Source organism: Stegodyphus dumicola, chromosome 4, assembly GCF_044657685.1.
Source record: "Stegodyphus dumicola isolate Sdum_Otavi_A_Nest chromosome 4, ASM4465768v1".
In the NCBI taxonomy this organism is placed as follows: domain Eukaryota; kingdom Metazoa; phylum Arthropoda; class Arachnida; order Araneae; family Eresidae; genus Stegodyphus; species Stegodyphus dumicola.
The window spans coordinates 255,728,333-255,754,542 of NC_140771.1; the positions used below are offsets into that span (position 1 = coordinate 255,728,333).

The following is a 26,210-nucleotide window of genomic DNA, read 5'->3' on the forward strand; positions in this document are numbered from 1 at the left end:
TTTTCATGGCTACTGAACTATAGTTTGGTTTGTATATTACTATAATGTTCTATGCTGCTTTTATTTGTCATATTTTAAGCAAAATTTTTGTGAAATTGAATTTGTGGCCACAAATGTGGCAGAGTTGTGGAACTTGTGATCTTGAATTATGAACTGGAAGGTGAGTTAGGCTGCTATCACACGGCGGTTTGTTTCGGAAGAACAACTGTTTGGAACAATTTTTCTGCTTTGTCACAACAGCCAATCACGATATATCGCTTTGGGGTCAACACAGGGGAAACTGGTTCTCCATTACAAACAAGCTGATTGGTTGAAAATGAATAACTTGCAATTTTTTCAGAAAGGAAGGAAAAAGTCGCATGTCTTTCTTTCAATAGTAAACTAGTGAAAAAAATTGTCCAAAACAGTTGTTAGAGTGAAACAAACATCGTGTGATATGGGCCTTACAAGTAGAAACTCTCCTGGTTGGCATTGGTTACCATCTTCATGACCAAGGTATAAAAACACTGGCAAACTCTTAACTAACTTAGTGACTTTCTGCAAGTTTCCAGAAAATGCATTTTTAAGGCTGCAAAATTAATTTTTCTTATAGCTTCCAAAAGGCCAGGCAACTCTATGGCTCCAAGAGCCAGTGAATATGACTCAGATAGTTTGTTTCAAAGAGTACCTCGTGAATTCAATTTCAAGAGTTTACTTTGAGAGTGATAACAGTATCTGTAATGCTTTTCATATGTTAAGAATTTGCCTTATCCTTAACACAAGATACACTGCATTTTCCCTTCACCTACTTACAGCTTTTAGTTTTTAATGCACTACTAATTATTGCATTAAATCTTAAATATCTTCCCTCCGATCTAGTGTAGTTATTGACGAGATCTCCATAATCCTATACGTCACAACAATATTATGACTCGCTAATAGTTTGAGAATCTGATGAAGAATTTATATGTATATTTTACGCAGATGACTGGAAGGACAACTATACAGCTCTCATGTCTCACGTCCTGCAGAAAAAAAAAGATGTAACAAATGTTCATCATAGTAAAATTAGACCTAAGTACAGTTTGTTTAATCAACAGGCATTATAATATATGTTGACTGCATTATTGAATTTTTAACATATTTGCTGCCAAGAATACATGTAGCTGGCAAACCAACTTTACTTGATAGCTATAAAATAACTCGTTACTGATAGCCTTACCTAAATCACCGAGAATAAGTATTGCCGCAGCATATGCATGCAGCGTTTTAAGTGTTTGCCATAAAGAAAAATGCTAAATAATACACCTGGTGCACCGAAATGAATCCTTTATTTCTCAAAATGTGCACAGAATAACTGAATGTTTAGATTGCAAAACAGAAAATAACGCATTGAACATGCAGGAGTTTAACACGTGTGAGTAATTGTATACGTAGTTCTAAGTTATTTTGTAGGTCGTACAAAGTGTAAAAATATTCTTTATTTACTGCTTAAAGTAATGTTAAAGTTATATTTAAATAATAAAACAATAAAAAATAATTTAAGAAACACAGGATCTTGGTGAGTGCGAACGGAGGCATCAAATCAGCTTTGGCAGTGAACATGTTAAACTTCTACAGCTGTAAAAATGTTTTTTTTTTTTTTTTTTTTTTTTTTTTTTATTAAACAGAACTATTATTTCAATTGTATGTGCTATGAAACTTTTAGAAATACTTCTTTATGATGAAGTGTCATTTGTTACCAGCAGACAGAATTCTTAGTATTTACACATTTTCACACACTTGCTTATTCCTGAAGTATTTTTTAAAACTTTTTTTAAATATTTATACTAGTAAATTTGTCTTTAATTAATTGAATGAGATGGTTATATCATCTAACAGATTAAAAAAAATTCAATTATCCCTAAAGTATCTGATACATATAATTTTTTTCTTAGTTAGTCACTGACCAAAGTCTAGTGTTAAATGATCAGTAGAAATATTGAATGCTTTTTTTGGGGGAAGAATGCAGAGGAATAGTTTTCATTTATATGATTTCACATGGAGTGTAGGCAAATAATGTTTTGATTTAAATGTAACTACTTTGTGTATATGCTTCCCCTTTTTATTGCGAAAACAGGTGCATGTACGGAGGCAAGAATAAGGTATAAACATAAGGATAGAACAAGAATCAGGTTAAACAGCCATAGGATCATAAATGCTGTACACGGTTAGCACAAATGGCACCATAATACTGACTTTTGTTGGATAATGTCAAAGAGCACAACATTATGTCTTACTGTGAAATAAGAGGGGTAATGAATGTTCTTGGTAAAATATTTTGACCACTACTTGCTTTTATTGTTCTTTATTTAAATTATAAAACAATAATATTGAGGCACCCCCTGAGAACCTAAACTTCTATATCCTTTCAAACATAAGTTTTATATATATGTTCTAAATATAGAATGAACTGAAATTCATTGAAATCGGGGAAAAATTTTCTAATACTTGCGCAACAGCTGCAAAATAAGATAATAATTTATTTAATAAAGAAATGTTAATTATATTATCTCCTAATATAAATTTGGTATGAAATTAGAAATAAAATTAGAATGCATCAAAATTAAAAAAACCAGAAGTATGAAATTAAATTCCGAAAAAAATTTTTAAAGGGACTTTAATGTGAATCATGAAAAATAATTCCGAAATTTTTTTTAAAGGTACTTGAATTTAAATCATGAAAAATAGAAACTTTGAAAAAGAAAATTAATAAACCAAGTAATTATCGTCATTGATCGGAAATTACTTGACTTTTCAAGGGGAACAAATCAACTCCCATTCAATGAACAATAATTAATAAACGCAAAGGTGTTTTGTCTTCCACTCAAGTAAGATTGATGATTTTGACTCAAGTAAGACTGATGTTAGGCAAATTCAGTTGAGGCCAAAATTGTAGTTCCAGTAAGTAATTGGATTTTTATACTTTATGAATTCAATAAAATACTCATGCAGATTCTTTGTAAGATCCATAAAGAACCAGCAAATTATGGTTATTTTGAATTTTGATCAACACATATTAATCTGTATTTTATAAATGTGATAGTTTGGAATGTTTTTTGAAAAAAAAGTTATGAAAATTGCCAGCTTCCACACGATACATAATTTAATTCACCAAACAGTGCCAGGTTGTATAAATATGTTAAGTAACAATCTGTTTAGTGAATTCTTATTAATGCAAATTTAAAATAATAAAATGAATACTTTTCTATATATTAAATCTCAGGAATTTAAAGCTTAGAATATGTAACATTATATTAATCTGGCATAAGTATTTTATAAAAAAAAAAAAAAAAAAAAATTCAACATACAGTATATGTCAGTCAAAGCATAAAAGTTATCAGAGCTTAAATGATGGAAAAAGGAGCACATTTTAGACACAAGAGCCCACAAAAAGAGAACGAGGGACCAAACAACAATACTTTGATTTGTTAGGGGACAGGGACAGAAATTATTTATAAGCATCAAGGACAAAGGCCTGTTTGTGACACTGAAAATTTTTAAATTCATCAGCTAAACACAATGGTTTTTGAATGAAAATGTAAATACTATTAACTATAACGTAACAGAGGTTAAATTCCCACCCACGACATCCACGACTAGATGAATTTTATGTTTAACCATTAATGAGTGTAAATTTTTTATCCTTACTATCAATGGGAAAGAGGATATATTGTTTAAAAGAAAACTGCTGTGAATTAACAATGAGCTTGGTTAAATTGCCCGTATTTTCATGACGCATTTCACACTGCTATGTTTTTGTGTCAATATATTCTGAACAGCTAAATTAAATCCTGTCTTAAAAGAGATAATTCACATATTAGAACATTAAACTCTAGTGAGAAGGGAAAACTGAACTACTTTCGCTAAAAAGGGTATTCAATACAATTGTTATAAAATGCAGGTGTGAGAGATTAACAACAGGGTTGCCACTCAAACAGGAAAATGAAATTCCCTGACTTTTCCAGGTGTGATTTATGAAAATTTCAGTCTATTAGTGTAATACACATTTGCTGTGCTAAGAGGAAAATTAATTAAGGTACCACTTGAAAACACAAAAATTTGCCAATTATATATGACTTTTACGTATAATTTATAATCCCCAAAGCATTACTATTATATAGTTATAATGTTTTCTCCACTAAAGATTAAGATTAGAATCTGTCCAATCTGGATTAAAAAAAAATGTCTTTTTTTTTTTTTCCCCCCAGACATTTTGCAGCTAAAGAAAAGAAAATCTATTTAATGATATTTTTTTAAAAAATTCAGGTATTTTATATTTAACAACATACATAAGCAAATATATGCATTAAATTTCATGTATGGCATTATATTGCTAGAATTAGTTCTAGGATTATGCCAGAGAAAATTTCCTGAAATTGGAAAGTGATTTTTACTAATAATAAATAAATTTAGAGGAAAGAAATAACATTAAAATAAATATAATTATTTAAAAATTGAATTAGAATAATCAACGATATTTTGGTGAATATAGTTACATTAAATGGTTAGCCTAGGTGACTGATTACTATTTTTTTATTTTACTGCAAATGACAAATAAAGCATTTATTTAAAAAAAGGCTTAAAAAGATTTTGTGGTAAAATCATAGTATACGCTACGGCCTTGGCACGATTTTGGAAACTGTTGCCAACACCAAAATGATACGTTTACTGCTCATCATAACGTTCCCAAAACTCGTGTACACGGTTCACGGAGGTTAGAATAGAATACATAGAGGCTATTCTAACCTCCATGGTACCCTATACTAGAATTAAGCCAATTTTATTTTATACGAGAATACGTACTTTCCTTAGTTCAACATGCACTGGATATGCAAATGCCAGTCTCTTGATACTCGCTTTGCCTTTCTAAAAGACAATTTGTGTGATTGGAGCTGCGAAATTTGGCTCTATGCCAGCTGGCCGAATGATGCTCACGTGATATATAATTTGCCAAGAAAGTGATCACTTCCAACGGCGGCGCAAAACTCGACTTTTTTTTTAGGGAAATTGTCGTATGAAATTCCCTGACTTTTTTCGGTCAATTTTGGAATTCCCCGACTTTTTCCGCTTTTCCATGTAGCGTGGCAACCCTGTAACAAGCTGAAAAATGTTTTGAAATTCTCTTTTGAAAATTTTTATATAATTATATATATTTCCTTAGAATTATCAATTTTTAATATTTATATGCATGTATATTATTACTACATCATCATCTAAGAGTCTTCTTTCTCTTCCCCCTTTACAAAGAAACTAATAATTATGAGTCACGATAAATTCCAGCTACATAGACATGAAATGTGATGCTAAAAAGTTTGGTTAGAATGGCCTTGAAGAATATATATTGCTATTTTAATAAAATATGATCCACTATCAACATAAAATTTGTTTGAATTAAGAAGACCGTGAAAAATAATCTACATTTAAATATGAAAATACTTTACAATCTAACTTTTCTACAAATGCTTTTGATATTTACTCACAGTTTAAGATCAAAATTTCATTAAAAATTTGTAAACAAATTATTTTTAAAGCTTTTGGGAATAATTTTTCAGCACATTTTAAAATTAGTATTTTTTCTAGTTTACAACAGATAAAAATTTGAAATCAAATGCAATAATAACCTGAAAAGTAAATCCCTTCCTACTCAAAAGAATCAAAATTTATATATAGATAACACCCTGAAATAGTTTATGGTTATTAAGAGAATACACATGGAATTAAACTGTTTCTTTTGCTTGAGAAATAAATGTACTAAAAACTACATCAACGTAAATTAAAAAATATTTTAACTAGACAATCATCATGGTAATGATCTCGAAGACCTGGCTCCAGTCACATTTATTAGGGCAAGAAAACAAATGTTTTGGTTCAAAATTCTAACATTCAAAATATTCACAGATTCACATTTAAGATCTGCATGTCTTACAATAATGGGATAATCAAAAAAATGAATATGGAAAAGCTACATTATGATTCAGTCTTGGGGAATTAAAAAATGATTTGCCTGATATTAAATTTGGAATGTAATTGAAGACAATGTAAATCGCAGCTGTTGCTAACTCTCCTTTCTCTGGTACTGATGAACTAAAGCTGACCTAGCTGTTTCCTCACTTCAGTTCCTGTCAAACTACAACGCTTCATTCTTTCATGCCCTCTCTTCTAACAGCTACCACCTACTGTGTAATGGCTTATACTGCGGAGGCTGGCTATGACAGTTTAAAACATCCCTAGATCAAAATGCAAGAAATTAAATTTAATAAATGGTTTAACTGATGAAAATTTCAACTACAATCGAATGAAAAAAAATTACTCGATATATATTAACTTCAAACAGCTGGCTAAAATTATATGTTTATATGCTTAAAATACAACATTTCAGATAATATAATGATCCTTTTTTTTCCCTCAAACTTCTTGACTGAAGAACTAAGAAATTAGCTTTTTATTGTATACTAAATAGGAAACAATTACTTTCACTACCAATTAAAAAAGAGATAGACAGAGAATCTGTTTACATAAATACCAGTTTTAAAAGCTTCACATTACATAAATCTCAAATTACATAGATTCTAATTATCAAATTAATTACATAATGGCAAAACGTGAAATATCAAGTTTCATTAAAGAAAATATTACCACTAAAAAAACAGACACTTCTGAAAAGCAATATTTTATTTAAAATTATACATTCAAAAGTACATAAAAATATATTTACAAGCATGTTCAAAAGTAAATGTCATAAAATATTTACAAATTCTTAAGACGATACTGATAAATCAAAACTGGAAATCAATTTAAAAAAGCTTACATACAATAAATAAATAAATTTCGCGACAGTTATTTTGTGTGTATTAAAAATTAAAGAATGGAATGAACAGCAATAACTTCATTATGTTACTAGATATTACATATAAAATGTTTTAAATCTGCTATATACGTTCTAAAAGCAAATGCAAAAATTATAATTATTGTCAGTATAATGGATATCCATAGTTATGCTTTACACTACCATTTTTCAAAGTTACTTATATCTGTAAAGTTCACCATTTAAAAAACATTACTTAAAATATCTATGACTAAATCTGATGAATACTAATTAAAATACCTAAAAAATAAGGAAAATGCATGAATTTATATTTAAATGTATAATACATCTACCTTTCAAAATTTTATTATAATCAAATAACTTACCCAAGACTGTATTAATAAAATTATCGTCTGTAGCTGCTATAGCCACCACTTCTTCCACCTGAATATCCACCTAAATAAATTCATTACATTTAATGCATAATAAACATTAACATATGGAATAATATATAAAATTTTCATCAAACACTTATTAATTATTCTACATATATTCTCTTGATAATTTTTTTTAAAAAACATGCTGCTTAATGAATTTGTGAACTGTGGTTGAAAAGGCTTGCAATCGTATAGTAATTTCATGTAGCTTTCGTTAAGACTTTTAAGCTGTTTCCAGAATCTTCCCAAATTTTAGCAAGTCTCCAATTATCCTTCAGATTTTTATCAGAGTATAAAACCCTGATTGGGGGATGGGGAAGAAGGGAGAAAAAAAGAAAAGAGAAGTTTGACTGAAATTGACTTCATGAGAAGTAAGAGACCTTTTATGTTTCATTTAATTGCCATAATATAAGACTAATATTTGACTAAATATTTCTCTCTACTAATTGATTCTCTTCCACAACCTACATTTAAACCAGTTTCCTAGTTTTCATTACACCCGACTCATGCAAACTTGTGATTTTTAAAATATTTTGACTTGAATTATTTATGACTTCTCAGTAACATTTGATATAATTAAATCTTCGGCTAATAGATTAACTACATATGCTGAATAATTCAAAGATTTAAGCTGAAATTAAAGATTAAAAAAAAAAAAAAAAAAATCCCCTCATTTTTGCCATATTTACTGCATTATCAGTTGGGAAAAAAAGGGAGGCGTACTTTAAACCGCAACATCACCGAAGATAAATAAATTTTTATTTGCATGCAATGTTTAAGACATATTTTCACTAAACGTACATTTCTAGCTATTGTTCAAATATAGATGCAGAATGCTTGTTGATTGCAGGTATTTGACCAACTGTCTAGCTTCATACATATTGTTTTATTAATTAAAGCTTCATTGCATTTCTCTATTTGTTCTCGTACTTGCCAACCTACAACACTCAAAAACGAGGAGAATTTTCTCAATGACAAAAAGATCTTTTAAATAATAAAAATGTATAGGAAAAAAATATTTTTAATAATTAACTTTAAATAGTAACTGATTAATATCTGAATGTTCAGTTACGAATTTTTAAATGAAAATAATAACAAAAATACTCTTTACTAACGTACTATTGCATCATCTTGGCAAAATTTGACGATTTTTTACGGATGAGAATGTAAAAGTTGCTTAACATTGGTTTCGCACCTTCTTTTTTAGAAAGATTCCCAAAGTATGTATAGTAAGTTTGGTAAACAATATCAATATAGGAAAAGAAAACATACTTTAGTAATTCAAAATACAAATTAATATAAATATAAATTGATTATGTTATACATTAAAAAAAATAAACACATTCTTCTTAATCTTTTTGTAATTTTTTTTCTCCTGATTTGTCTCCAAAGTACAAAGTAATTTGTTTTCACTTAAAAAAAATCAGAGAATTGCGGAGACTCGCTTCATGTAACCTTTGGCAACAGTGGCTATCTTGAAAACGCATTTCCTCGTTGTTCCCTTTAGAAAATTTGAAGGAAAATTCCGCATTGCTGCTGAAATTTTAACGTAGTTTCTTCGAATACCACAAGCTCATATTTTAAAGCTAAATTTAAGGGGTAAGAGGTGCATCTCATAATTCAGAAATATGAATTTTCTTTCTTTTCTTTTTTCTTTCTTTCTTTTTTTTTTTTTTTTTTTTTTTTTTTTAAGATGCCTGCAACACCAGTCTTCAAGACCACAAGACCATTCCTGGTGCTATGTTGGTACTAAGTGCGAATCCTGCAATTATCCTGAAGAACTGTACTTTAAAGTTTTAATAATTAGTTTGCCTGTCAACTCTCCTTCTAAAGAAGGACAGAAAGTAAACTACACTCAATTCCTAAAGACCCTGGGTTAAAAAGGAAACAACAACTGGATTCCATTTTGCATCAGTTTTATTGCTGAAAATTACAGAAAGGCAGAATGAACTTTTATCATAGTTTCTTCCACTGCTGTCGAATTCCACAAGCTCATATTTTAAAGTTAAGGAAAAAAAAAAATCACGATTTGTGTATAAAATCCACTGAAACTTCGAATACAACAAAATAGAAAAATGGTGACATTGCGTGATCGAAACAACTGTTATGAGCATGTTTGCCGGAAGAATGGTTATGCGCATGGTTCTCAGAGTTTGCCACTTTCTGAAACTTGGCTTTGGCTTCTACTAAGATGTTTGCAATAGTACATAAGTATCAAATACTCTAATCAATTTCGTATAATATTTTAACCAGATCACTAATTATTGATTGCAAAACATGAATTAATGAAATTCTGCACTGTAGAATTGTGTTGACAACATTGAATGCTGCCAAAATATACAGTACAAAAAAGCAAAAAGCTTTATCAAGACAAAAACACTAATATTCATTCTTCACAAGATAGATAAACTTACAATAATCGGAAAATGTGTCCCTTGTCAAGATACTATTATGCTTATACTCTGCAATGTTATTTTGAGAATTGCCAATTAAATTGTTTGCTGTTCATCCACACTAATTGATACAGAAGTTGCACCTTTTTCAACTGCTAAATTTAAGAGGTAAGAGGTGTATCTCATAATTTAGAAATCTGAATTTTCTTTCTTTCTTTTTTTTTTTTTTTAGATGCCTGCAACACCAGTCTTCAATCCTACCATTCCTGATGCTATGTTGGCACTAAGTGCTGAGCAATTATCCTGAAGAACTGCCATTTTTTTTAAGTTTTAATAATTAGCTTGCCTTTTCTTTCTAAAGTGGGACAGAAAGTAAACTACACTCAATATCTAAAGACTCTGGATCATAAAAAAGACAACTGGATTCAGTTTTGCATCAGTATTATTGCTGAAAATTTACAGTAAGGCAGATAGGAACTGTTTTAATCAATAATTGATGATTTATCTTTTTTTTTTTTAATACCAATTTTTTGAACCTACTTCTTTCTACAACTGCAGCCATTTTTGTCCTTACACTTGAGTATTAGTGATTTCACTGATGGGAAGCACTTTTTAATAAAGCTGCATCATGATCCGATGCATTCGGTGGCAGGTTATGCTCTATTAAAAAGCCAGAGAACAAGCATTAATAACTTTTTGGTTCTTTGTTCCCACACAGAAAATTTTTATTTTTTCGCAATACAACTCACGTTATCCCTGTGTATACACATGTTTAAGAACATCGGCCTTTAAACTGCGTGAAATCAAAAAAGTGAAATGCCAAACCTAGAATAGAAAAGTCTACCATAGACTCCAACCTGAAGAGAAACTTGTCAGAGTCAATGCACAAACAACATTTTCACAAATTTGAAAATGGACACGTAACGCATGTTGTAATTAACCATTCATTAATTTTTAATTAATCATTCACTGTAATCAATTTTATTACATTTAAAATCCATATACATATAAAACTGAATAATTAAAAATACATCTTGTAAATAATATGCACATTTTCATTTAACCCCTCAAACACGTATATCACCAAATCTACTAATATATGAGTAAAGCCAGTACTTTAAATTACTACTACTCATAGAAAAAATCAGAATCCATAAATCATATATCTTTATTCTGGATTTGATTTCCACAGGGAAATAAAATTTTGGTAACCAAGAATAATACATAAAAGTATTAAAAAAATACTTATAATTTACTAATGCAAAGATTTATATGTAACATGCTTAAGTTCTGATTTTGAGGACTTTTTTTAATAACACAGTTTTTCATTTGCCTGCATATTTATTTCTTCAATCAAAATTGCTTCGAGAGTTGTAAGACCTAAATTTGGTCAAAATTCAATCTTTCTTTCTTTCTTTCTTTTTTTTTTTTTTTTTTTTTTTTTTTTTACAACAGAAAAATTTCTTTTGCAAGCTGCATTTGAATGAGGTATTAAGACAGAAAGCATTACAATAGGCAATACTTTGTATTTAATACACCCATTCATATTTTTTAATTTCACAATTTCTCCCCATGCAATATCTATAAGGCAAATCTACAATTTCAAATCATACTTGATACATAGAAAATTCAATTTCCACTTGATTAAGATATTTTTCATCAATAATGGATGGGAAAGTATTCATCAAGTAAAAATAAATAAATAAATAAATAAATAAAGATGAAAATGAAACTTCAGTTCTCAAGTTGATGTGAGCAACTTCAGCATGTTTTAGAAATGGATCACTTAGTGGAAATTTATCTATTATATATGAACACGCAGTTACAAAAGAAGCTCGCATAGAACTGAAAAATGATTTCACTTTCATTAAACTTGGCAATTTTTAAATATAATCTTATTTCCGCACCAATTACTAATTTTCATTTTCTTTTTTGTTTACTTTACTTCTGACAGTTAGAGTTATGTTAGAGTAGCATCTTCATTTTATTTAGAAATTATTGATGGTTCTATGGGTTGATTGCCTGGAAGGGGACCTTGTCACTTTAAGTGATTAACTGGAAGGCCATGGCCAAGAAAAGAGAGGCCTGGAAGGAAGAAAAATCTTGAGAAGGTCAGGGCCCACCTAGGGCTGTCATGCTAATGAGGAAGGAAGGAATAAAATATTAAGGCAAGCAACATAAAAATCATGAGAAATTTCAAGAAAGAGAGAAAAGCGGAAAAAATATGTTGCAAATTGGATTGGCAGGACTACAGTCGGAAATTGGGAGAGTTGACAACGGCATTCTTTATATATATGACTTACTAATTTACCACTAGTCACCTTACTATCATTTAATAACTTACCAATTAAATCAACTTTAGATGAAGGCTTATATCCAAGACAGGGCATCTCTAATAATAAAAATAGAGTTTTCTACTCCATGAAATCATGCATTTTTAGCAAATTAGTTACCTACTTGATAACCCTTGGTGCAAATGATGCTTTTACAATATATTTATTTAGATCTTGCACTATACATTTTGAATTAGTGCAAATATCAGCAGATTTAAAGAGAGCAGAACAGAGGTTTTTCAATCTTTTGACTAACACATACCATATAAACAAATATTGATAACCTTTTAGTACCACCACTACAAAGTACTACTACCACCACCACTCTTGAACAAAGCTCAGATCGCATAAATTTAAGAGTGTTAGAAAAAAACTAAATCAGGATGTTGGGGTTTTGAGTTTAATAGTTAAGAAGCCCCTGGACTAGAAAAATATAGAAGTGAAACACCATCTTGAGTGTTGAAAATATCTTTTAAAATTGCATTTCTTAAAAAAAAAAAAAAAAAAAAAAAAAAAACTTTTTTGTTTAATTATTCAGTAATTAAAATTTTTGGCTTACTTTCATAACAAAGTTAAAGCTGATGTTAAGTATAAAATGTTAAAATTTTGGAAAATTTCTATTCAAAACAAATGCAAATTTTTTCTTATGAACTTTCTAAACCAACAATAAAAATGATTAAATAAAAAAAAAATTAAATGGAAGTTAGTTACAAATTTCAGCAAAACTATTGCACAAAATATGAAATTCTAATTTTACATACCTCCTCCATATGGGCCTTGACTACGCTGTGAATATCCACCGCTTCCTCTAACAGGACCTCCACTGTAGCTAGATCCATAGTCACCTCCCCATCCTCCACCTAAGCATTGAAATATAAATACCACACTTTTAATTATAAAATATCTGAAAGGGAATTAATTATGTTCATAAGTAAATAACAATTATTCCTTTTTCCAATTTATACGTTCAGAAATATTTTATATGGTTGTATCTAAAAAAGGAGAGACCCTTTTTTAGATACAACCATATTATCACTTTCAGATACCTTTCCTCCATTTCTTCTATTAGGGCTTTTTTTATCTTCTGCTCTTTGAAAAATATGTTATTCTAGTCTGCTTGCTGTCCTTTCAAGTTTATAGTAAATTTCGTTGTAAGGAGATATACAATTTTCCTATGGCCTTTTGAATTTTCAGTTTCTTCAGCACAAGGGAGTTTAGTCAAGAAAAATGATTCATGATTTCTCTTGCTAAGGTTAGTCCTTCCTCAAAATTTTTCAGAATAAAATTAGTACCTGCACATTATTCAACACAGCTATATTCTTCGGACTCCATTTCATAAACTGTTTTGAACTTCTTTTCCAGTCATACACTCTAGTGATTTCTTTTTCCACTAATAATTCTTGGAGCATTATCTAGCAGTAGTAATACCTCAAAGCTCTCTTTTTCCCATCTTTAAACAATTTTCAACCTCTGGCATAAAACAGTTGAAATAAACAGTCTAATCTGTCACCTAAGCTTTTGAGCTTTATCACCATTATGATGGTAAGATGTTTTTATTCATGCCTTTAAGCACACAGGGATTAAAAAGATCTATAAATGAGCAAGGGCTTTTTCATAATTCCATTGATGTATTTCAACAAAAAAGTAATGTAATCCAATCTTTAGATGCCTTAAAACCCAAAATAATATTTTCTTTTTCTCGTACAAAGGTCACTTCGGTAAGTTTTTTTTTTTTCTTCACCAGAGCTCAGACTTGTTGGCATTAAAATCTTGATGTGGTATGTATTTTCTCGTTTTTCGATTAATGATTGAATTTTTTCTGGACATATTATGGCAGCCTTGTGATCAGCTGACAAGAATTCTCCTTGAATTGTTCGATTTCCTTATGAACTGCAAAACTTTTTTTGAACTTCAACCAACCCTACTTCTAAAAAAGTCTGGGTTCTTGCAGAAAATACTCAACATTATTAAAGATAAATTTTGAAACTCCTTTCTCTAATCACATTCCTATACAGTCGAATACTTTGTACATAACAATCTTTAACCCAAATGCTCAATGCATTTTCAATTTGTACACAGAAATGGCCTCCACATTTTGCAGATATTAAAGAATCTGTGATAATTGCCTTTCTAATTCCCTTCATTTTTTTAAAACCATTTTATAATTGCTTCCTTTTAAATTTTCTGTAATGTCAGATACCTTCCCTCCTTTTAACAAGAGATTCAAAATTTGTATAGAGAAATAAATTTTCTTCCAAAAGTTGTTTTCTTACTTTCAGATATAGTTTCGGAATGAAATATAATTTTGCAATAATTACTTCTCAAACCTACAAAGTTAAAGACTGGCTTTTCAACTCAAAACAATTAGTAACTCCAAAATGTTTAGTTCCCCCCACTCCCAAAAAAAATTACAACTACACAATTTATACAATTTGCCAACAGAACACTTGGATCACAAGATATATGCTGTGCAAACGATGGGCACAACTCAATTTCGAAAGAATTTTGATGTGAGAGAATGCATGCATTGTACCCATAATGAACAGCTATTAAGGAGTAAATAGGACAGGCCCATTTGGTATTAACATGATCAGTTACCTACACCTATAAATAATCAGACACAAGACACGATGAAAAATAAGCCGAGACAAATGAGACCTTTACAGCAGGCATTTCAACATTTTATTTTTATTCCCATAAATAAACAGGTTATTATTGTGTAATGGCATAGTAGGTAACTTTATTTTGTAAATGTTTAAGAATAAAAACTGTGTCATCAAAGCAAAATAGAGTGTTATAACGGGGTTTACACATATTAATTAACATGTCGGAAAAAACATATTGTTGTGCTATTAGAACATTTCTAGACTTTTTTATTACAAAATCGCAAAACAGTATTATAAAAGGAATATCTGTATTATATAATAAATATTAGGTACTTTTTAATAAATGTAGAAAAGTATTTTCTCACATATTCAAAGCCTAGCTTTTTAGTACCAGGGTGTGAAAATTTTTAAAGTATTCATGTAATTTTCCCCTTCCTCAATACATTCAAAGAAAAAACTACCCTAAATTTTAAAATGGGTTTGTCCTTGCAGTGTCTACTTTCGTTTTGCTAATAAAGAGATACCTTTGCAAACAACTTGCAAATGTCTTGCCAAAACTATTGAACTTTATGCAAGCCTAATTAATAAATAAAAACGAAATTGTGTACTATACTACTCCTTGATTACTTTTTGTAACAAATGAAATTCACAGCATAAAAATTTTAAAACAGAGCAATAAATACCTGATCCATAATCAGAACCTCCTCCATAGCCATTACCATAACCACCATTATCCCAAGTACTCGGTCCACTGTACCCATAGTTACTTCCTCCACCATATCCTCCATACCCACCTAAAATTAGAATTAGTATAATATCAATACAAATAAAATTATACACAATAGTTAAACTGATCCTGAAAATAACTTTGATCTTTCACAGTAATTCAAGTAAGTCTTGTGTCTCAACATAACTTTGTCAACAGCTCAAGGGTTATTTGCTTAAACTGCAATTAAGGTTTTGTTTCCAAAGGAAGGGTGGAAATTACTGTTTTCTAGTCTCCCTGTGTGTGTATGTGTTTTTTTTTAAACTTCTTAGGAACAAACATGCTGTCTCAAATTCTTTTAAACTTACTTAGCAGCCACAAGGGATCAGACTAAGTTATATGCTGAAGAAGTGCAGATATTCAGATGCTAAAAGCTACAGGTTTGTTATGACAATTTATTGTTACTGATTTTATGTTGCTAATTTTTTAAATAGCTCTTTTCTGGAATGGGACTGTACGGAATCCTTACTATTGTTACTGATTTTATGTTGCTAATTTTTTAAATACCTCTTTTCTGGAATGGGACTGTACGGAATCCTTACTATCAGAAGAAAATACACTTCATGCAGCATCTCAAGTTAGAATAGCATTTTTTCTCAGTGATAACTAAACTTCAGTCACATTTCTTCTGTTGAGGATTCTTAATTATATGCATCATTTATAATTGTAAACTATAAATTGACACTATTAAATATGATATAAAATCATTTATACCGCAGAATTTTAAAAACTCTGAAAATAATAAATGTCTATATCAGAAAATCCCAGAAAAGAAAACTGCATATTTCAGAAATCCTGCTAAGGAAAATACACTCAATATATAATATTTATCTACTGCACTAGATTTTGAACCCTCATATCTGTATATATGGATTTTATTAAAGTTGCCACCCTGCTTTGATATCAAAATTTGCAAAATTCATTTTTCAATCTGTAATGTGCAATTTCAAAAATCAACAAAAGCCTAGCAGGGGTTACTTAAAAAAGAAAATACCTCTCTATCTTGCCTACTGCTTTTACTGAGACTTATCGCACTTATATTTCAAGGTTAGCATAACTAACAGATACATCATAATAAAAAAAGAAATTATACTAATTTTATCCTTTACAGCATATGGAAAAACTTTTAACTTTTAAATTAAAATTTGGATAAAAAAATAATTTTGTTTACCTCCACCACCACTACTACCTCTTCCTCCATAAGACTTCATCTCCTTACTCCTTTTTATGTTGTCCATTTCCTGTCGAGATAAAGCCTTTTTCACTTCAGCCTTTTTCCCTTTAATCATATGTTTTCTCACTGGAATAAAGAGAGAAAATAAATTAGATATAGCAAAAAAATTGGACACTTTTCTGTTAAAGCGAACTTGTATTTTTTTTTCTGGAAAGGGGGGTATTTTCTCAGCACCAGGTGCATCCAATTTGAATTGTCTCTTTTTTTGATGGTAACTGTCTCTATGATCATTATTTGTGTAATCATGTTTTTCATCTAATGGTGTGTAGCAACATTTTCCCTCTTCATCTTTTTTCAAACTTGCAATTGACATCACAACATGGGACTTGCCAAGAGATATTTTTCACAAAGATTTTGTTTGAATAACCATCTCAGGATATTAAAATGTGACTTAAGAAAAAATGATCACGCAGCCTTCATTCCTGCCATGGTGAAAAAAGGTATTCAAGCACAAATGCAGTTTGCCTGGATCCTGCATTCATTTTCTTACTATCGTATGATTTATTTACATCTGATTTCAAGATTTAATTCAAGCACAAATGCAGTTTGCCTGGATCCTGCAATCATTTTCTTACTATCATATGATTTATTTACATCTGATTTCAAGATTTAATGTCCACCAAAATCCACAAATTGAAGTTTACTTCATATGAATTAACACACATGCTAAATGGAAAAATTACATGAAAGATATGTTCCAATTCATAGCGATCTCATATAAATATTAAAATCGACAAATGTACCAAAACTGTGAAAATTTATGAAAGCTTGTTAAGAGGGGGGAAAAAAAAAAAGCTATGTTCTTCTACTAAGATGGGTTTTTGGAGGATTCTGTCGTGAACTTAAGAGAATGTTTCCATGTTACTGTTTTCAATTATCTTAAATAGAGTCAAATGCATGGGGAAAAGTATAAGCCAAAATGCCTAGATGCTAAAAATGCATGGTATGATTTTAACAGAAAAGTACCAGAAATTTTACAGGCTACTAAAATTATTTCAATTTTACAACTAATGGGAAATTATCATAATTTTGTTACAATTAAGAGAATAATTTATCCAAAACTACTGCAAAGTAATTACCAAATTCCAGGGAAAACAAAGAATATACTAAGACAGTCATCTCAGTACTATAAAAAAATCATCATACAATATTTGAGTTATTAGATTTTTTTTTTTCAATTTTTATGAAATACATAGCATTTTCAACTTTCTACTGAGATCCTGGCATCATCACATATTTCATAACATCTTTACCATTTATATTATGTTCTAGCAATATAAACATTGACGGTAAAGGTGAGACATGAATTAAAATTACTAGTACTCGTTGATTTTGCCAATAATTAGCAATAAATCACCAAATTTGGTGGTAATTATTGCTAAACAATATAGCAAACCCCAAACCAATATCAAGTAATAAAAACTGCAAAATCGATTTTTTTGCATGTGCTTTCATAGTGTAATTGGAATCCCATCTAGCTGCCAATAGGAGATTTGGAGTTTGAATCCTGGTGAAGACATTGCTAATACATTTTTCCTGCTCCAAAATAAACCAAATGATTCTCCAAGTAGTGCCTGAACTAAAATGGATGGACAATAATTTATAATGATAATAGTTTGATAATTGGAAAGAATAGGAAGAATTTTTTCCTTCTCATCGCATGTTTAGTTAGAAATAAAAGTTCCGGAGTTTAAATCCCAATGCAGGTGAATCTGGTTTTCTCGTGTTTTCCGACTTCAGAAAAAATTTAAATACACTAGCTAGAGTCCACTCCTTCCCAGTTACCCTTTAAAAGGAGAAGAATGTAAGAAATTTTCTTTCTTTATGTCTTCGCAATGTAACTGGAAGCGCGCCTAGCTGACAATCGGAAGGTCCAGGTCTGTATACTGGAAAAGGCATTGCTGATTTTTCATGTTTTCGGCTTTGAAATAAACATAATAACTCTATACTGCTTTTTATAATATATCAGTATAGCACACAAACTTGGTGTTTTTGTTACCAGTAAAACTGGTATATATAATCATGCTTTAAGAAAAACTGTTAAAGCTTTTAACTTGTAAAGAATTTTTAAACACTACCACCCTGGATCTTTTAAAAGCATTTAAAAAGTTCACAGTTTTAAAGCTTAATAAGAATCCTTCAAATGTTCCACTGTTCAATGCATTACATCTTGAATACAATTTGTCATTCTATGTTACAGTTTCATTCTTCACTTTCAGTTACAGGGACAAAACTTCTTTGTAAGGTCAGCTACATGATTTGAAACAAATGATGTGATTAAAAAAAAAAGGGGGAGGGAGGGTAACAAAAATTTCTTGAATTTTTTTATAACCATTGATTTACAAATAACTAATAATACAAATTTTTTCAATGCTGTAATATTACATTCAAATAAGAGTTCATTTTTAAATCTAATAAAATGAAAAGTACCTTAATATTACTTAATAAACTGATCCCCAGCCTATGTCAAGATATAATCTCCCCAACAATATATCAACCCAACAGCTTATAATCAGCATGAGCTTTTCCACTATGAACTAAAATGCACCAATGAAACATTATACAGCAAAAAATGAAAAAAGAATTCAGTTACTACGACACTGCTGGCTATTAAAATTGCTACATGCAGGCAACATTTTAAAACATGAAATTTGGATGAAAGGTACTACATGTTGGAATATGCAAATGATAAACATTCAAGTGTGAGTAACATCATCTACACCCACAAATGGGAAGATAGCACAGTGTGTTCTTATTTAGAAATCGGATTTGTGCACTGGTTGTGTAAAGGTCCTGTTACGTCTATTGTAAAGAGAAACTCCTAGTCACAATTTGAAAATAGCAGAATAGTAGCTAACTGACTCTACGGTTTATAGTTTCACAACACTGCTTTTTGGGAATCTATGACTGTCAAGCAAATATGGAATTTATGGGTCCATAAGAATCAGTCATCCTTAACACACAGGATCTCAGCGGCAAATGGTTACTAACACCTGAGAGCAGAGACATGTCATTCTCTCGGCCTTGCTAGACAGCATAACTATATCACACATATTCATTTAGATTTTTGTTTCCAAATTTCACAGTTAAATGTTAATTACATATTTTAAAACCATTAGGCACTTAATTAATATAAAATTGGGACAATCTACTACATACAAGCAATATAAAGAAAGCTTGGATATGGAATTGATATTATTCATGACTTGTATATATTTGAATATAATAATTAATTTATACTTACACACAACTTTATCTACTGGATCATAGTCATCAAATTCTACAAATGCAAATCCTCTTTTTTTCCCAGTATTTTTATCTGTAACTATGCTAACACTCACTATGTTACCATATGGGCTGAAATAATCTCTTAAATCATCCTCTTCAACATCATCTTTCAATGCTCCAACAAACAGCTTTTTTACTGTCATCTGTGCCTCAGGTTTTCCAGAATCCTTAAAATTAAAGAAATGGCATTCATAACATGGTACAAATATATGACTATATCCTTCTTCATTTTTAGTTCAGCATTACACAAAATATAAATTACAATCCAAAGCAAAAATATATATATAAATGCATAGCTTCTTTATGTACATGAATACAAAATAACTGAAATTTAAATAAAAGGAAATGTTTACAATTGAACGAAATCATATCACAGTTTCAAAATTCAAGTTTAAATCTAATTCAGAATTTTAATAAAAGCATACGTTATAATATACTAATTATCTGCCAATGTTCGGAGTACTTTTTTAAAATATATATTTAATCAAAATTTGATAAGAGATCATGAAAATAAGTAAATTTTTAGGAACATTTTCATAAATTTTTTAAACAGATGCAATTTTATGTGAATTATTAGGAAAATTAAATACTTATGTTAGATATCATATATTTTAATGTCATTTATACTGTATATTACTACAATATTCATCTGTGTTACGATATTTCTAAAATTTACTAAAACATGTGAAATTGCATGGGGGAAAAACCCCAGTTTTTTATAAAATATTTCTTACAATTTTATATATAAATCAACCAAATTAATAGATAGAACTTCGATATTAACTTAAAACCTAGTAAACAATATAGAAAACACTTTACTAAAATTTCATCAAAAAATTTTAGCAGTTTTGATATTTCTTTAACTTATTACAATAATTTTACAATTACCAAATATTTTTACACAATGTATCTGAAAATAGATAAAGATCAGACAAAGAATAAAACGAAAACGTTTCGATGCATTTCTTTTATAATATAAACGTTCATTTTCCTTGCTTTGCATGTGACGCTGTCATTTCGTCTATTACCAATTTAAAATTTTCACATTGTTCTATGTATCAAAATTAGAAATTAAAGTTAACGACCTAAAACTGCAATAATATATAACAGTACAAGAGAAAAAATTGACAGTTTCACTCATGCGTGTGCCGGATTTGTGCAATACTTGTGGGATACTACAAAATGTTTATTATGGGGTTCTGGAGGCTCACGAAAAAATCTGTGATAAAAAGGGGTCGTGACTAAAAAAAGTTTAAGAAACCCTGGTATAGAGCAAAGATTAATTTCCTTTTTTATGTTATTTCATTGTTTAATTTAAAATGTAATTTATTGAGATTATATATTTTTTTGTTGGCTGCTCCTCTGACTTCGATGTGTACATAGACAAACTCAAGGGAGTGCGCAAAGCCTACTTAGTGCAAATCTCTGATGTTTTTTTAAGTTAAAATAGGTCGATGTGTACATGGATAAAGGGAGTGTGCAATGCCATTTTTGGGCAATTCTGTTTTTTTTCAAAGTGAAAATAGATCGATGTGCATATGGATACCAAGTTAGTGCGTTTGTCTTGTTATTTTGGCTTTGAGTGAAACTTAACGATTTTTGGCGGTACAGATACCGATTTTATGCAATTCTTTGACTCGTTATTTTGGCTTGCGAAACGGCAATTTTTGACACAAAGCCAAAATAACAAGACAAACAATTGCACAAACTCGGTATCCATGTACACATCGACTTATTTTCATTTAATTGCGCACTCCTTTGACTTTATCCATGTACACGTTGACCTATTTTCACTTGAAAAAAAATCGCAGAATTGCACAAACTTGCATTGCGCACTCCCTTTACTTTGTCCATGAACACATCGATATATTTTCACTTAAAAAGTCAAAGGAGCACCAAATTCTACAATATAGGCAAACAAAAAATACATAATCTCAATAAAATACTTTTTAAACCAAATAAAATAGCATAAAAAAGGAAAAACATGCTATGCATTTAAGCACTACCAAAAGCAAATATTCACTCACCATGATTTTCGAATTCGCTTTGTACACCCAGAGCCACGTAAAAATCAAAATATCAATCATACTCAAATGACTTTTTTCAAACCAGGTACTTTTTCTGATTGAACGCTTCACATAGTGACCATCTGAACCTTTCTTCCTACAAACCCATTCAAATCCATCTAAACGGTTTTTACGCTCGACTAGACGCATATCCTTCCTACATACAGGACACTTATTATGGCAACAAAGTAAACCTTTATTTACACACCAGTCAATTAAAGCTCTTTTCCCCTTTTGTTCCAAATTCTATTCCTATTTAACAGACAAACACTTTTAATATGTGCTTCAACAACACAAATTCCACTAGCCAATAGACTATCAATATGTCACAAGGACTGCTAATTGACCTGGCAATACTTAATATTTCTGTGAATGACACACCTCACACGTACAAAACTACACTTACCATGTATGCAAATGATATTGCAATCCTCAGTCAAAGTAATTCCATTACCTCAGTAATCCAACAGTAACTATCTCATGCATTACAACTCTGGCTTCCTGCATGGCAAATTATTACAGTCAAAAGTCTTTAATCCGGACCTCAAAGCTACAAACTTTCGGCGCATGCGTAAACGCAATTGCGCAAAAGTATTATGGGCATATACGTTTAAGCATGCGTGTTTAATGTATAACGGATGGTATAAGCTATGCTAAAATTATCTAATTATCTATTTCAGTTAATGTTGCAGATTGCATTGTTCCTTAATCTTCTAATTGGATCCGGCTTATTATTTTTTGCAGCAATTTTATAAAACTAAGCTTGAACTTTCGATTATGCCAAAAAGAATTTCCGATTCTGGAGCTGCCAAAGGATCTACAAAGCGAAAGCATGTTTCGATGACCCGCTGTCATAAGAAATAGTGCCCCGCACCATCACATTAGGAATTATGGCTGTATGCCTTTGTAAAACAGACTGATTGGGACCGCTGGCCCTGCCCTCTCTAGACACGAACATGGTGGTCATCTGCTTCAAGAGTGAAGCGGGATTCATTGCTAAACACTAGGATGCCAGTCTGATCGGCTGCAACATCACTTCCAACGATTCCGCAAATGTTGTGGGGTCAAAGGCAAACATCTTAAAGACCTGCGTGAGCGTAACCCAGCCTCAGACAAGTGCAAGTGAGATGGTAGGCGGTACCACAGAAGGTATAGACGTGGCTTTAGTGTGTTGAATAGTCGACAATAGTACCGTTGGGGCAGTTTAGGCTTGGCAAAAATCATCCTGTTTTGCCTCTCATTTGTGGTCCTTGGCCTTCCAGAGCCTTCATTTTGTCGGCAATTTCGTTGTAGCAACCATTGCTGCCAAAACTCTTTGCACAGCAGTGTCTGTACGCTGCAGGTGACCGCCTATTGCTCAGTATGACCACCCAGCTTCACGTAACCCTACAATGCGACCAAGTTCGAAGTTGTTTAGTTGTCTGTAAAGTCTTTGATATCGTCGTAATGGCATCTTTAGTTGCTTCTTTACGGAATTACAATGGCAGCAACAAAAAAAGATAAATTTTCCGCCTCTGTTAATGGTTTTGAACTTTGCGAATTGCGCACTAGAAATGCATACTATGATCGCAATTCCTGTCCATTTGCATGTTTGATTAAGACGTTTTTGCATACCAAATTTCGTCACAATTTGCTTCTTCTTTTTTTTTTTTTTTTTTTTTTTTTTTTGCAAAAGAGTATATACGAAATATAATCTCTAATAATTTATTATTATTATAATTAATTTCCCTTATAAGCAGTATTAACATGACTTCTAAAATCAATAACCAAAAACTGGAAGATAAAATTATATGGAAACATACTTCTCTTGGTACAGCACGCTTGGGCTCCACTTCTCGTCCATCTACTTCGTGAGGTCTAGCTGCTTGAGCATCATCAACCATATGAGCTCTTTTATATGTTACAAAGCCAAATCCTCGAGATCTCCGAGTATGAGGGTCTCTCATTACTACACAATCAACAATTTCACCCCACTGCTCAAAATGTGCTTTTAAAGATTCTTCTCCAGTTTTGTAATTTAAGCCTCCAATGAAGAGCTTACGAAACTGTTCTGGTTCACTTTCACGCTAAGAAAATATAAAATATCATTTATGAGAAAGCTAACAGTTACAAATTTGCAGATATAAAAAAGTCAAAATCAAGCTAATGTCTGGCAATTATATCCCTGCATTCTTTTTTTATTTCTTGCTTAAAAAAATACAGTGCAATATAACTTTAGTAATTGGTAATTTTTTAAGAACAATATTAGGTATTTCCTTATTATAGTGCCCAAAAATTGACTCGCTAAGCAACTGAGATATCTCGCCACATGTTTTTATATATCTTGTTACATATCACATCTCAGCTGACTAGTGAGTAAATTTTTTTCACGGCTATAAGAGTCTGCATCTAACACATAAGATGTAAAACTCTGAATTTTCATGATGTATTTTCTAATTTGATTTTTTAAATATGTTGAATACCTGATTTGATACTTTTCTGTTACGCACCCGCAATTCATTTTGGAAGTACTACCAGAATAATATATATATATGTTAAGGGTGTTTAATTATCCGGTAAAATCCTAGTGTAGAGTACGAGCTTGGTGCGATTTTGAAAATTGTTGCCAACACCAAAATGACTCATTTACTGCTCATTGTAGTGTTGGTAAATCCTAAGATTAAAGTTGCAATATACTAGGATTAAACCAATTAGCATTGTTCACACACTAGTCCCCCCCACATGGTACACTTGTGTCTCAGCATGTTTTTGCCTTCTTTTTTACAGGGACCAAAAAGCGTGGCAGGTGCATAACGAAGATGTACCCTTCATTTAAACATACAAAACTACTATAACTCTGGGCTATAACTTCAGGTAAACTGAAGGCCGATAAATTGTTTTTCCTCTTCCATTTATTGTAAGAAATGTACTAATTGTCCTAGTTTGGCCTAAAGTGCAGAATCGCCCACTTATTTGATTAGCGCTTTTTACAAGAGTAAGAATTGGATTTTTGTCAGTTTTCTTTAACTTTTTAAGCGAAAATAGATCGATGTGTACATGGATAAAGTCAAGAGTGTGCGCAATACCATTTTTGTGCAATTCTGGGATTTTTTTTTAAAGTGAAAACAGGTCGATGTGTACATGGATACAGAGTATGTGCAATTCTTAAAAACGCGCCAAGCAGTGGGCGATTCTGCACTTTCCCCACTAGTACTAAATTTACAGCATTACTTAGGAACTGAGATTAAGTACAGAGGACATGGGTAGAATTAAGGGACAGATTGAAAAACTCTTCATTCACAACCAATCTTAAATCAAAATAACTTTTTTAAAATTCAGCGCACGTCACGTATTTTAAGTCTAAAAAACAGTACAGTATTGATTAAAGCGATCTATGGCTACCTTGATTCGTAATAAAAGCAAATAGAATTCATAAAAAATGCAAACACATAAACAAGATTTTAGTCTTAATCCAAGAAAACACATTGCTTTTTTTTTTAAATTATACACTTTCATCTAAACCTTAGTCAATACATTAACACATAACAGACATTAAGGTACGACAAAATATATTTAAAATGATAATATATCAAGTATACAGCTATAATGTTATAAATGATAATATATATTATACAGCTAAATATAATGTAAATTATACAGCAACTAAGTGAACAGATAAGAAAAATTTCAGCGGAAAACAATAAAGACAAGGGAAATTTCAATGTTGTCATTTCACAAGCTACGTCTCTACTGCAATGCATAAATAAATTAGCCATTTTCATACAATCAATAAGCCGATTCTACTTTTTAAATTAAAATATATAATTTGAGATCATAAAACATAGCCAAATTAAATCTTTGCGTCATATACTTACATCAGAACTCATTTTAATGTTTTTCTAAAGTTTTACTAGCTTAATTAATCAATTTTACTTCTTATCGTTCTCAAAAGAATACAGAAACGGTGAAAACGATCAAAGGAAGGGGGATCAGGATGTGTCTACTTATCCGACGTTATACAGTTACTCAAACCGCAGTGGAAATGCTAAAAGTCTGACTAAGCTGCGCAGAGACATGTTTTTCGAAATTTGCGCTTTAGCATAGTTCCATCTATTCTAAGCTCCATGGTTCTAATCAGAGAATATGAATAGATTTCGTATTCAAATTCTTTGCTACAACCCAGAAAATCTCGAAGATCCGAAATCTGTCGCCAAATAATTTGGTTTGGTTGGTAAGTTATTGGCAGAGATATTCTTACAACCAAAAAATCTTGCAACTTCTC

General features: G+C 30.7%; 1 protein-coding gene across 1 annotated transcript; it reads right to left on the reverse strand.

Annotated features, from left to right (window-relative positions):
* Nucleotides 1-1,610: 1,610 nt before the first annotated feature.
* Nucleotides 1,611-25,960, reverse strand: LOC118184103 (heterogeneous nuclear ribonucleoprotein A1, A2/B1 homolog). Its single transcript, XM_035353750.2, has 8 exons — nucleotides 25,804-25,960; nucleotides 23,752-24,015; nucleotides 19,840-20,050; nucleotides 16,533-16,661; nucleotides 15,279-15,389; nucleotides 12,751-12,849; nucleotides 7,213-7,282; nucleotides 1,611-6,248 (listed from the first exon to the last, which is right to left on the reverse strand). The coding sequence occupies exons 1-7, from the start codon at nucleotides 25,813-25,815 to the stop codon at nucleotides 7,233-7,235; spliced, it is 876 nt and encodes a 291-aa protein (XP_035209641.1). The 5' UTR covers nucleotides 25,816-25,960; the 3' UTR covers nucleotides 1,611-6,248; nucleotides 7,213-7,232.
* Nucleotides 25,961-26,210: the final 250 nt, after the last annotated feature.